Source organism: Nuphar pumila, chromosome 10 (assembly GCF_984573655.1).
Source record: "Nuphar pumila chromosome 10, dmNupPumi1.hap1.1, whole genome shotgun sequence".
Lineage (NCBI taxonomy): Eukaryota > Viridiplantae > Streptophyta > Magnoliopsida > Nymphaeales > Nymphaeaceae > Nuphar > Nuphar pumila.
This window is the reverse complement of record NC_143258.1, coordinates 32540538-32554499: the sequence shown is the minus strand read 5'-3', so window position 1 is coordinate 32554499 and position 13962 is coordinate 32540538. Positions and strand designations below refer to the sequence as shown.

General features: G+C 37.8%; 1 protein-coding gene across 6 annotated transcripts in view; it reads right to left on the bottom strand.

Moving 5' to 3' along the window:
- The window catches only part of LOC149826621 (D-alanine-D-alanine ligase family), a 257262-nt gene that overhangs the window by 174829 nt on the left and 68471 nt on the right, over positions 1–13962 (bottom strand). For 5 of the 6 annotated variants that reach the window (XR_016434777.1, XM_090018909.1, XM_090018910.1 and 2 more), the window contains 2 exons: positions 10859–10945; positions 10589–10708 (listed from right to left, as the gene is read on the bottom strand). Coding sequence is in view for 5 of the 6 variants with exons in the window: in XM_090018909.1 (XP_089875035.1) it covers positions 10589–10708; positions 10859–10945 (207 nt within the window). In the remaining variant the exon portion in view is untranslated. The remainder of the gene's footprint in view (positions 1–10588; positions 10709–10858; positions 10946–13962) is intronic. The other variant, XM_090018911.1, reaches the window with a different exon arrangement.

Genomic DNA, 13962 nt, shown 5'->3' with positions numbered 1-13962 from the left:
TCTTTGGTGGTGGATTCTTCAACGGAAGCCACCTTTGGCTTGAATGCTCCATTTAGCTTTGGGCAAACGGGTTTAATATGTCCCGGCTCATAACAATGGTGACATATAATCATTTTTCTTCCACCACTCCCTTGCTTATCAAAATGAGGTGGTTTGTATGTTTTAACATGATTGCCGGGTTTAGATACGGCAAGAACTTCCTCTATGCTTTTACCCATGCTATGCCTAGTCTCTTCTTGAGTAATCTCGGCAATAGCTTCTTCTAAGGGAGGAAACGTGGATCTATGGAGAAGTGAGGATCTCACTTGTTCAAATTCGGGACGAAGCCCAAATAAAAATTGAAACAATCTATCTTGTTCCATTTGTTTTTGTCTTAGAACCACATCCTCCATAGATACCCATTTAGGCTCTAAAAGAGCCAATTCATCCCACAAAGGATTTAGAGCACTATAGTAATCTTGTATGCTCATGTCTCCTTGTTTTGTGGTTCTTACTTTTTCTTGCAAGAAATAAACTCTTGCAAGATCCTTTTGGGTAAACATACCCTTCATAAAAAACCAAGCTTCATTTGCCCGGCGGAATTTTGCAATATTTGCACATACCTTAAGTTCGACATTATTCATAAACCATGCTAGGATTTTTGCATGGTTGCTCTCCCAATCTTCCATTTGATGATTATAATCTTCAATGGCCTTGAGACGAGCATCGCCTTCAAGTGCTTTCTCTTGATCTCCTTCCATCTTTGTGAGCTTAAGTTGGGTTTCCGGAACGGTTCCCATTACATAACCCCAAAGCTTCTTGCCTTTGAGATTATTCTCCATTGCGGATGCCCACATCATGTAATTTTTTCCATTGAGTTTGAATGATAGATCGATCTTGACTTCCATAGCTACACAATGAAGATGTGAGAAAGAAAGGAAGTAGAGAGAGACAAGATTTTACCTTTAGTAGATCTTATGGCTCTGATACCATGTAATGAAATAAGCGGAAGAAACCAAGAATGCTAAAGCATTCACTATGTCCCACACGGACAAGTGCAACAAGCACAAGAGAGAAAATCCACTAAGGGATATACAAAGGGCCTTATAAAAAGGCTACACACATGAAAAATAATATCACTATTATTGAAGAGGAGCTCTCAAGAGCAATACACCATACATGGGGGGTTCCCCCTATTTATAAGAAAAGGAGACCAAAGGGGCTCCCAATAGAGTCGTTGGGAGCCCCCAACGGTCACATATGTGACCGTTGGGGGCCCCAACGACTCCATTGTGGGGCCCCTTTTCGGTATCCAAAAAATACAAAAATAAAAAGAAAAAGAAAAATAAAAAAGGGTGAAATAAAAGAAACAAAATAAGTACCCCTATGGGGTACTTTGTGAAATGACCATAATACCCCTATCGGGTATTATGGTATTATTACATATGTTTTAACAGAAGCATCTAAGAAGGTTTTAGAATGCCTAATAAAATAAAACTTTGAAAAAGTCAACACTTGGAAAGTTTCAAAATTTTCAAAACTTTAAGAGAGAAGAGAGTTCTAGTTGGGGTTGCACTCTCTTCTCCAGCGCATCTAGAGCTTTATAAATAGATCAAAAAAAAGGGAAAGAAAGAGAAGGAAAAAAGAGAAGAGAAGAAGAAGAAGAAGGCTTCTTCTCCGATCATCCGTCGTTTCCACCATTATTTTCTTGTTCTTTTTCGATCTACGATAAAGGTATGGGTTTCTCTCTTGCTTCGGATGATAAAAAGAGAGAAAAGAAGAGAAGAGAGGAAGAAGAAGAAGGCTTCTTCTCTGATCATCCGTCGTTTTCACCATTATTTTCTTGTTCTTTTTCGATCTACGGTAAAGGTACGAGTCTCTCTTGCTTCGGATGATAAAAATATTAGAATGTGGAATATGGATTGGATATGGATCCGATATCGGATCCATATCCATCCACGAGTTTTGCTTTAGTTGTATTATTATGTAACATGTGTCACTTATAAGGGGCAATTTTGTCCCTGTAAAAGACAATTGTAACCCTATATTAATGAAGGCACTAGCGCAGCAATCGAGAGGCTTAAAGGCTGCCGACTTCTCAAGAAAGGTTCTCTCTTTCTCTCTCTCTTTCTCACGTGTTTTCACATGGTATCAGAGCACGCTGTATTCCTGGGTGAAAAAGGATCTTCCTCAGCGACGTGAACAGCCAAATCCTATTCCTCGACATCAGTTCACGTGCACACGCCAAGATCTGCTGCAGCAAAAGCCGAGTTCTCCTCGTTCCTTTCAGAACTCGTGAATCTGTCTTCCTCAGCAACGTGAATCAGTTCACGTCAATCAGCCACATTCCTATCATAAGCCTACAAATGGATTCTTCAGGCAATTCTAGTCTTTCCTCCAACTTCCTGGGGCAACTGGTTTCGGAAAAACTGAATACAAATAACTATTTGACTTGGAAAAGGCAGATTACCCCTTTTATTCGCAGTCAAGATCTTTCAGGTCACTTGGATGGCTCCACTCAAATACCTACGAAATTTGTCACCACCGAAGAAAAAGGGGATGGAGCAATGTCGAGCACCATTCGCAATCATGTATTTACTGCTTGGATGAAACGTGATCAGGCTCTTGTCGCATATATCACTTCCACACTGTCGCAAGAAGTTTTGGTTTCTATCCCTGATGATTGCACATCTAAAGTATTGTGGGAAACTTTAGCTCAAACCTACTCTCAGATATCAGAGGCTAAGGTGTTGTTTCTCAAGCGTGAATTTCAGCTTTTAAAGAAGGGAGCAATGACCATTATTGAATTTTTAAATCAAGTCAAAAGCATCACAGATCAATTAGCCCTTGTTGGATATCCAGTGTCCGATAAAGAAAAGGTGCAACAAACACTGAATGCCCTGGGGTCAGAGTATCATGTACTTGTCACTTCCTTATTATGCTTGCCTTCGTTGCCCAGTTTTGAGGAATTACGTGCTAAACTCTTCTAATACGAGATGTCTTTGAAAAGCATATCTGATGCTTCAGCAGGGCAATCATCTACGCATGAGATTCTTGTCACAGGGATGTTTGTTGATCGTACACGGGGAGGGCGTGGCAGAGGCAAGGGAAATCCAATTCAGGGTGGACGTGGGATACTACCTACACCAAATTCTAATGCCAATTTTTCAAAGAATGCTCCCACATGCTATCAGTGCAACAAGCGAGGTTATATCAAGGCCAACTGCTGGTTCAACCCACAAAATCGAAATAGAATGCAAAACACCATAAATGTTGGTACATCAGGAACTGCAGGTACGCTCCGAGTCAGTGAAGATGCTAAGGATCTCCTTCTATCTGCTATGGCCAACTTGAATCTGAAGCAAAATGATGATGGAATATGGTATGTTGACTCTGGGGCAGCAACCCATGTTACTGGTAATGCAGGTAAGTTCTCTACTATGACTCCCTATTTTGGAAAATCTAATATTGTAACCGGAGATGGGACTCACCACCTTATTTCGAACATAGGCAATGTCGTCATTCCTTTGTCTAAGTCATCCATTCCTTTATCTGATGTTGTTCATGCACCAAATATAAAGAAAAATATTGTATCTGTTTCCAAGCTTGTTGATTCTACCAATTCTTCTGTGGAATTTACTCCTACTTCTGTCTTTGTCAAGGATCTTCAAACAAAGGAGATGTTCGCTAAAGGAGAGCGACGTGGAGACATGTATGTCTTTAATGAAGATCCAGCCTCCAGTGTCCTGAAGCCCCCGTCTGATCTCGTCTTCAAAAGTGTCCTAAGTACATCCAAATGTAATAAGTCAGATCTCTGGCATTCTCGTCTTGGTCATTGTAGTCAGGTCTTTATTGAAAAGTTAGTGTCCAATGGTCTTCTTTCGGAGTCTGTTTCACCTTTATTGAGGAATAAAATATGTCCCAGTTGTCAGGTCTACAAAAGTCATGTACTTCCCTTTCATCAAATAAATAAAAGAGCTTTTATACCTTTTGAGATAATATGTTCAGATGTTTGGGGCACAGCTCCTAATCCTTCCTCTTCTGGAAGTAAATATTATGTATCCTTTATTGACAGTTTCTCTCATTTTACCTGGATATTCTTTATGAAACACAAATCAGAGGTTTTTTCTATTTTCAGTCACTTTCATGCCTATGTTAAAAATCAATTCTCTCAAAATATCCAAATTCTCCAATGTGATGGAGGTGGTGAGTATTCCTCTAAAGAATTTTTAGATTTTCTCCAAGATAATGGGATGCATCGTAGAGTTTCTTGCCCGTACACTTCACAACAAAATGGAATTGTTGAACGTAAACACAGACATATTGTGGAAAGTGCAATGAGTATGATGCATGGGAGTAACTTACCCATTAGTCTTTGGTCTGAAGCCTTTCACACTGCCACTCATGTTATAAACCGTCTTCCCATGCATATTCTTGAAAATCAATCTCCCTATTATGTTTTCTTTGGTGCACATCCCGATTATAATGAGTTACGAGTTTTTGGATGCACATGTTATGTTCATATTGACAAATCCATGAGAACTAAATTCCAAGACAAAGCCTCTATATGCCAATTTGTAGGTTATGCAGATGAACACAAGGGTTACAGATGCTATGATCCTGCCAATAAGAAGATTAGAATTTCCAGAAATGTTGTTTTTGATGAAAATAATTTTCTAGGAAAAGAAACAGATGTCAATCGTGAACCTACTGGTTCAGTTGCTAATTGGTATGATCCATGGCTTAGTGTTGAACTTATTTCACATGCTGCCGAGCATACTATTCTGTCTCCTGAAAGCACACATGGTGAGACAGTTTCAGATGATGCATCACAAGCAGAGTGTCTAAGATACAAAGGAAATGTGTATACCAGGAGATCTAGAGAGCAAATGAATGTACCTACTGAAGAACACATTGCATTGCCTAATGACAGAGAAGCACCAAGAAGATCAGGCAGGATAAGGCATCCTATTGAAAAGTGGGTTAGTTATGACAACTTTTCTATGGACTTTCAGATCTTTCTATCCTAGATTGAAAAACACGATGAACCACTTGGTTTTCATCAAGCTATCCAATCCAACAAATGGATTGAAGCGATGAATGAGTAGATCAAGGCACTTCATGAATGTCGAACATGGGAGATAGTTGGCCGTCCTCCAGACAAAAATGTTGTTGGTTCCAAATGGGTTTATAAAATTAAATATAAACCTGATGGTAGCATTGAACGGTACAAGGCGCGTCTTGTGGCCAAGGGTTTCACTCAAGAATATGGTCAGGATTATGATGAGACATTCAGCTCAGTGGTGAGAATGGGAACTATTCACATTATACTTGGCCTGGCAATTGAACATGGGTGGATCCTCAGTCAGCTTGATGTTAAGAATGCATTCCTTCATGGGGACTTAAAGGAAGAAGTCTATATGGAGCAGCCTCAAGGTTATGCAGAGGGAAGCACAAAAAAATATGTATGCAAGTTAACCAGAGCTTTGTATGGAATGAAGCAAGCTTCTAGGTCATGGTTTGAAAGTTTTTCCTTAGAAATCCATAAACATGGTTTCCTTCGTTCCCAACTTGATCATTCTCTGTTCATATATAGGAACGGTACCACTGTGGTTTTCTTACTCATATACGTTGATGATATTGTTATCACTGGTAATGCTCCAGACCACATTCAGCGAATTAAAGTTCTATTGAGTATGCGGTTCAAAATGAAAGACCTTGGGGAGCTGAGATATTTTCTTGGAGTAGAGGTAGATAGACAAGGTGATAAAATGTCATTAACTCAACATAAGTACACTCTTGATCTTCTAGCTAAAGCAGGAATGACAGATTGTAAACCTCTACCCACACCCAGTGTTGTTAACCAAAGGCTCAGTATTTGTGATGGTGAGTTATATCCTGATGCAGTCAAGTATCGGAGTTTAGTAGGTATGTTACAATACCTTACCTTCACTAGACTAGACATTGTGTATTCTGTCAATCAAGTATCTCAATTCATGCATGAACCAAAGACTGGTCACATGGATGCTGTCAAACGCATCATTCGCTATCTAAAAGGAACGGTGGTTGTGGACTAACATATACTCAATCTTCATGGAAATCACCGAAACGTGACATACTTGCCTATACAGATGCAGACTGGGCAGGGGATCCAGATGAGAGAAGGTCTGTTTCAGGATACTGTGTTTTCATTGGGAGAAATCTTGTGTCATGGAGTAGCAGAAAACAGAAGGCTGTGGCAAGATCTAGCACAGAGGCAGAGTATAGATCTATGGCAGCTACCACAGCAGAAGTGACCTGGATTAGGCATCTTCTTACAGAGGTGGGAGAGGATATCTCAAATTCGACACTTATGTGTGATAATAGAAGTGCTATATAAATTGCATTCAATCCTGTTCATCACAGTCGGACTAAACATATTGAAATCGATCAACATTTCATCAGACAAAAGATAGCCGACAAAGAGATTGAACCAGTTTATGTGCCTTCAGAAGACCAAGTCGCTGATATGTTTACAAAAGGTCTTACAAGTCATCGCTTATGGTATCTGAAGAACAAGTTGCACATGGTTCAACCCCATGCACAACTTGAGGGAGGGTATTAGAATGTGGAATATGGATTGGATATGGATCCGATATCGGATCCATATCCATCCACGAGTTTTGCTTTAGTTGTATTATTATGTAACATGTGTCACTTATAAGGGGCAATTTTGTCCCTGTAAAAGATAATTGTAACCCTATATTAATGAAGGCACTAGCGCAGTAATCGAGAGGCTTGAAGGCTGCCGACTTCTCAAGAAAGGTTCTCTCTCTCTCTCTCTCTCTCTCTCTCTCTCTCTCTCTCTCTCTCTCTCTCTCTCTCTCTCTCTCTCACGTGTTTTCACAAAAAAGAGCATGGATTTGTATCCCATGCAATATTTTGGTGAAAACCCATGAGAAAAGAGTAAATCTGAATGTTCACTCTAAGACTCATGGTTGAAAATCGATATATTTTTTTCCTTCAAAAGATATTTTGGAATAAATTACACGTGGAAGTATTTTATATCAAAACAGAATTTTTCCTCATGATAAAGGTGTTGTATTACGTGTTTTGTTCAATGGTGAAGAAAGAAATTTATGCTCCATGAATCATCCAAAGTAAAGATCATATAGGCTTATGTGAATTTTTTTTTATAAACATATACATATAAATCTTTGAGGGATTGCAGAATCGATGGGTCCATCGGCCATGTAGAGGAGTATGTTGTTTCTTTGATAGTCATGGTGTCGGTTTGGTAGCATGCTTGGTTACTTAGATATCTTTCTTCTGTACGTGAATCTGGTCGCATGCCATTGTCATTTGACATTTGTGCGATTCTAGACCCTTTCATGCGTATTTCTGGTTGGTCTTATACATGACAATCTTCTTTTGGTGTTTTGATGGGTTCAACGTGGATAGAGCACACGATGATGAACAAAAGGAGTGGTAAATACTAAATACCTTACCTTAACCCATTGGCTTGCTGTCTGTATGTCCATTTTGTTTGTATCTCAAATTAGAAAATCTCAGATCACATGTAATTACTTCTGTCTGTCTGGTCTTTTTTTTTTCCTACGGCAAGCATGGTGGATCGACTTTAAAAAGATTGGGATATTAAACTAGAAAAAGGAAATAAAAAAAAAGAAGATACCTCGAACTCAAATGAATCATCCGAACACAAATTGGATGTTCTTCTTTACGGATCGTGTAATGATGTGATGGTAAATTTTAGAAGGGTTTGGTCTATACACATTAGGACAACTATATGCTTAATTACCTTAGTGGAGATCAGATACTGGGGTAGGAGAGCAATACATAATACGTCCAATAGATAAACCAGAAAACAGTGCACTGAAATTCTATCACTCCATTTCACTATTTGCACTTTTTAATTTTCTCATGGTTATTTGTTCCTTTTTGTTTGTTAGCAGGTTTGTAACTGTAGTAGAAAAAGGAATATGCATGCATAAATTAGTCTGCTAACGCTTTGCGACTACGTCAGCTGGGCTGGAGGCGAGCCCCAGCCGAATGGGTCGGCTGGGTGCAGCGGTTGTTTGTTTTAAAAAAATGCTTTTAAAATGTCCAGATTTGTTTATGATAAAGGATTTAGTTTTATGCATGAGAATAGGTGTATGTTCACATTCTTGTTCCTTGAAGATCATGCTTAGTTAAGGCACACAGTCGCTTCACTTGCACGAGTGTACATGCAATCAATATAGTTTTGTGTGTGCTTGGTTCCATGGATACTCATATGTTAAGTTGAAATGGTATATGCATGAAGTATGCTTCTGGCACGATCATGCGAACGCATACATTCGAAAGATGAGCGCATGCATATGAATATTATTGTTTCATGCATACCTTTGAATTGTATATATGAATGTGCATTGAGAAGCATTCGAAAGAAATGCATAGAGGAATGTTATTTATGATTTTTGCATATGAATGCATTGATGATCAAAATGGATTGGCTGTGTAAGCCTTGAGCATGTGTTGCTCTTTGTTTTAGTGGTTTATGCATGACAAAAATCAAATGTGATATTATTGTTTTTATTGCACTGTTCTATGTTGCCACGGGCCGTGGTCCCGTGAAGAGTTTCGCATGTTGATTTGCAAGCTTGTTTTATTAATTCTGCATGTTGAATTGCAAATTTAAAAGAATGGAATTAATAACAAGATAAAAATAAATAAAGAACAGTGTAATCTACATTTCCTTGATGTCTCTTTTTTAGTATGGGAATCTTGGACATTGCGGTTTTGTGGAACCATGAGGATACTAAAACTCTGTATGTGTTGTTGTTGCCCCTGAACCCGATATTGAGGTTCTTCTCTTAGCCACGGTTTTAGGAAGAGTCCGCCACTTTGCCTGGGGGTGGTGTGTAAACACAGTTATTATTTTAGTATACCAAGAAAAGTGGCATTATGGTTTTGGATTTTCATAGTGTCCCGACGTTGGTTGTTGATTTTCAATGTTCTGATGGATGGTGTTATTCCTGATATCGGTCGAGGGCTAAGTTTGAAACCAGTAATAAAATACAACTTGTGTGCTAAGTTACCATGGGAACCTTACTTGGCCTCAAAAAATTTTACCCGTTTAGAGTATCCACGAACAACGGTAATTAAAAAGAGAAACTTAAATTGGGTGCATTTAATAAAGACATGCATATGAAAAAAAAACTCTGATAAAAGATAATAATAATTTATTAATGCATTGCACTGAAATCATACATATTCCTGTTATGCATTAGATCATGCATATTTACTTGTTCCCTTAATTGTGATAACTTAGTGAATGCATGATGTTTGTTCCATAATTCATGTTAAATGTCCTTATTGCTTAATTTGTGATCTCTGTTGTTTGTTAATTATTTTTTATTGCATGAATAGTTAATTGAGTTATGAAATTCTCATAATTTCATCCTTCTAAAATATTGCATGAATCTTATTTATATTCTTTTTACTTATTTGTTTCATTAGAAGAATTCGTACACAGAACTATTTAAATTCTAACACCCCTATTTTTGTATTTTTCGCAGCCTCAGATGCCTAGTGGGGCGACTTGCTTTGAGAGGAGCTATGAGGGGACCACACGATTGCTTGGCAGATTCTTTTGGACAACATAGCTCTTCTTTTTGTTTTGTTTATATTTTATTTGTTGATGTCCAGACTCTATACATTTGAATTAATAAAGTTGGGTTTGGTTTGGTTTGGTCTGAAAGATGAGTATAACATCTCTTGTGGTGGTGGTTGTGTTTAACTGTTAAGGCCCCAGGTTTCTGGGAATGTTTCCGCACTTGTTAAAAAAAAATTTATCACTTTTTCACGGGTATGAGTTGGGGTCATTACATCCCGAGTCTTCAACATGATCTTGAATCCACAAGTCGCCTTAAATACATTACAATGGAGAAGAACCCCCTTAAGTAGGCAAATGGGAGACCACAAGGGCTAGTCCAAGACCAACAACTAGAAATATAGTTGTTGGAACTAGCCCAATAACTAATTGGGCTGTCTCAATCAGCTCCAAACACTAAAAATATAAAAAGTAAAAAAAACAAAAAAACAAATATTATAATACAGCCCCTACTAGGCCGACCCTATTACAAGAGTGAAATGACTGAAATACCCCTGATGGGTATTTCAGTTTACATACAAAAAATATATAGAAAACTATATATTATATATATTATATATGTATATTGACAATATATGTCACAAATACAAGTCAGTTTCAACATACACCCATAATGGTTAATATGAGTGTTGTAATGTGAATCATCAGCCAAGTATACCTGCATGATTCTTCAGCCATATTTTCAAATCTAATTAATTCAGCAAGAATGGTTAATCACAGTTTTCACGTATATAAATTTGCAATCACCACACTATCCAACAGTCAAGGTTATCCTATGTCACATAGGTGCGGGTGCGGGTGCGGCACTTTAAAAAAACTTGGGTGCGGGGGTGCAGGGAGGGTATATATACATATTTTCACAGTTTTAAGTTAACACTAAGTGTATGTGTGTGCATTTATGTATTTATATTTATAATATAGATAAAAATGGACTTGATTAGGGTTAACTGAATTTACTTTTGGGTAGAAATGGACCTCATTGTGGTTGACTTCACCTAACACAAAGGAAGCTGTGTACAAGTGTCGCACCTGCCTCGGTGCGGGTGTGACGCGGGTGCAGTGCCCTGTTAGAAGAGTCTGTGTGACATGGGGGTTATCTAAGATAAAATCATAAAGAAAAGAAAAATAAATAATTTAGCATTATGAATATCCAAAATAAACAAATTTTCTCCGTGGAGTCCAGACATTACAAATGAATGAAAATGTACAATGCTGAATTTTACATACCTGCTGTGTTGGAAGGTATTTACGTCGGTAATTGAATATTGCATCTTTTTCTACAATATTCTTACTGTCAAGAAGTTGAAGCTCCACCTATTTAGTACAGAAAGAGGGGCAGTAAATATGGCATGATGAAATTTATATATGCATACACACTTAGAGAGAGAGAGAGAGAACTTGGATTCCGATGTGTACCACCGTAAATCATGGTACAGAACCACCATGTATTTCCTCTTTTCATAATTAGGCTACGCTGCTAGCCGATCGAGCTACCAAACGGCTAGCCATTCCCTCCCTTTTGTATACATGGGACTAAGTCCCTGTGTATATTTCATGCTTCTTCTAATGCATTTTCTGTGATCAATAAAAATATTTTTTATTATTTTTTGTGCTCTTGTGAAATTGTGAGTGTCGTGATTGAGCCCTTGGTGGCTTGTGTGCTAACATTAGGACTTATTTCATTACATATGATACGAAAGAAACTGAAAATACTAATATGCCCCTAAGCACAACCTAACTAGACGATTGCTATAATTTTCAAAACTGTGATGTTTCCCATGAATCTTTATTGTAATGACAATGCATCCATCAGCACTACACCCAGTCCAACTAATCATGAGGCAACAGAACAAATTTATGCTGGTGGTCATTTCACTCATGAAAAAGTTGAAGGAATAATGCAAATACCTCATGTTAGCCCAAGGATCAAATAGCTAATACCTTCGAAATAGCAATTTAAAGATGCATGATAGTGAAGATCGAACATATTTATTGTTTATATCATGTGCTAGTTTATAACATTTATGTTTCCCTTTTCAAAAGTTTTGGAAATTTTTTCCTTGTCTTTGATACTTAATAGGCTTTACAATTGTAACTATATTCATGATTCTAAAACCTAGTGCTTAATGTTGAAATTTTATTTACCATTCCAGTTTTATATATGATGTGGCTTGTCAATTTCAATACTTTTTTTATCTACTTATGAATGTGTGACTATGTCAACATTTGTGGCTTATTGCACTATATTTGTAGATATGATTGTTTTAACTATTGATGACATGTATTATTTTGTCAACTGTTACATATGTATTTGTAATCTATTTACTCTATAATTATGTTTTCTTGGTAATGTAGTTTTTTACTTCAGATGCACTATCTTTTTTAACTCCGCCTGTGTATAATTGTTTAGTTATACACTACCGGTCCCAAGCCCGGATAAAGGAGGAGGGTTGCGGTAGGCCTGTGACAGCCAGCATAAAAACTTAGTCATACCCTATGAATATGAACCAATATGAGAATTTCGTTGGGGCGTTCCCTACTGAGCGACGCGTTGTACTCTATAGGCCCGGAGGCAGTGATAAATGGGCAAGGGTTGCTAGGTCGTCGCCCGGAAGCGACGCGTCACACCGGCGCCCGGGTGTGGTGTCGAATAAGCAAGGGTTCCCTCACTTTGTTGGATGGGTGGGGGTAAAAAAGTTAATCCAAGACCATAAAATTAGGTTAGCCACTTGGAACATAGGATCTTTAACTGGTAAGTTGGTAGAGTTAGTAGATGTTATGTCTAGGAGAAAGATTGATATTTTGTGTTTACAAGAGACCAAATGAGTAGGTGAGAAAGCAAAAGTGATAGAACCTTGGGGATATAAGATTTGGTATACAAGAATAAATAAGAATAGGAATGGAGTAGGGATTATTATGAGTCGTGAGTTTATAGATAATGTAGTTGAGGTCTGTAGGAAGGGTGATAGGATTTTACTTATTAAATTAGTATTAGGTTCGGATATTATTAATATTATTAGTGTTTATGCACCTCAAGTAGGTTTAGATGATTCTATTAAGCATCAATATTGGAAAGATTTAGATGGAGTAGTACAAGGGATATCTTATGGAGAAAGGTTTTTCATCGGCAGTGACCTTAATGGGCATGTAGGCATTAGTAGTGATGGATTTGAGAGTATCCATGGAGGCTATGGTATAGGAGAAAGAAACGAAAGTGGAGAAAGGATTTTAGATTTTGGTTTGTCCTATGATATGATCTTAGCAAACACTTGGTTTAGGAAGAGAGAGTCTTACCTAGTAACATTTAAAAGTGGGGTTAATACGAGTCAGATAGATTTTTTCCAACTTAGAAAGAGAGATAGGGGTTATTGCATCGATTGTAAGGTTATACCGGGAGAAAGTGTAGCTACACAACATAGAGTCTTAATTTTAGATCTTAGAATTAGTCAATGCCGCAAAAGTGATAGACATAGGATAGATCCTAGAATTAAGTGGTGGGCACTGAAAGGAGCTAAACAAGGAATATTTGTAGAGCAGGTAGTTAAGGAAGTTGATTGGTGTCTCGAGGAGGATTCAGAATCAATGTGGAATAAGATAGCGGATGGTATACCTATCGAGGCTTGGAAATGCTTGGGAGAGAAAGGTTTAGAATGCTTGACAAATCTTTTTAACAAGATTTGGCAGACAAATAAGATGCCTAATGAGTGGAGGAAGAGTACTTTGGTGCCTCTATATAAGAATAAGGGTGATATACAAGATTGCACAAACTATCGTGGTATAAAACTCATGAGTCATACTATAAAACTTTGGGAGAGGGTGATTGAGTCTAGGTTGAGGAAGGTTGTCATGATATCGGAGAATCAATTTGGTTTTATACCTGAAAGATCAACTATGGAAGCTATACATTTTCTTAGACAACTTATTGAGAGAAATAGAAAGATGAACAAAGATTTGCATATGATTTTTATTGATTTGGAGAAGGCATACGATATAGTACCTAGGGACGTTCTCTGGTGGACAATGATGAAGAAAGGTGTTTCTCTCAAGTACATTAGAATAATTAAAGATATGTATGAAGGAGTAGTAACCAATGTCCGCACTTGTGGAGCGGTGACAACCAATTTTCCTATAACGGTTGGGTTACATCAAGGATCTGCTTTAAGCCCTTTCCTATTTGCTATAGTGATGGATGAGCTTACGAGATCAATTCAAGAAAATGTGCCGTGGTGTATGTTGTTTGCTAATGATATTGTTTTGATTGATGAGTCTAGAGCTGGGGTTAATGCTAAGTTAGAATTATGGAGAGACATTGGAAGCAAGAGGTTTTAAGT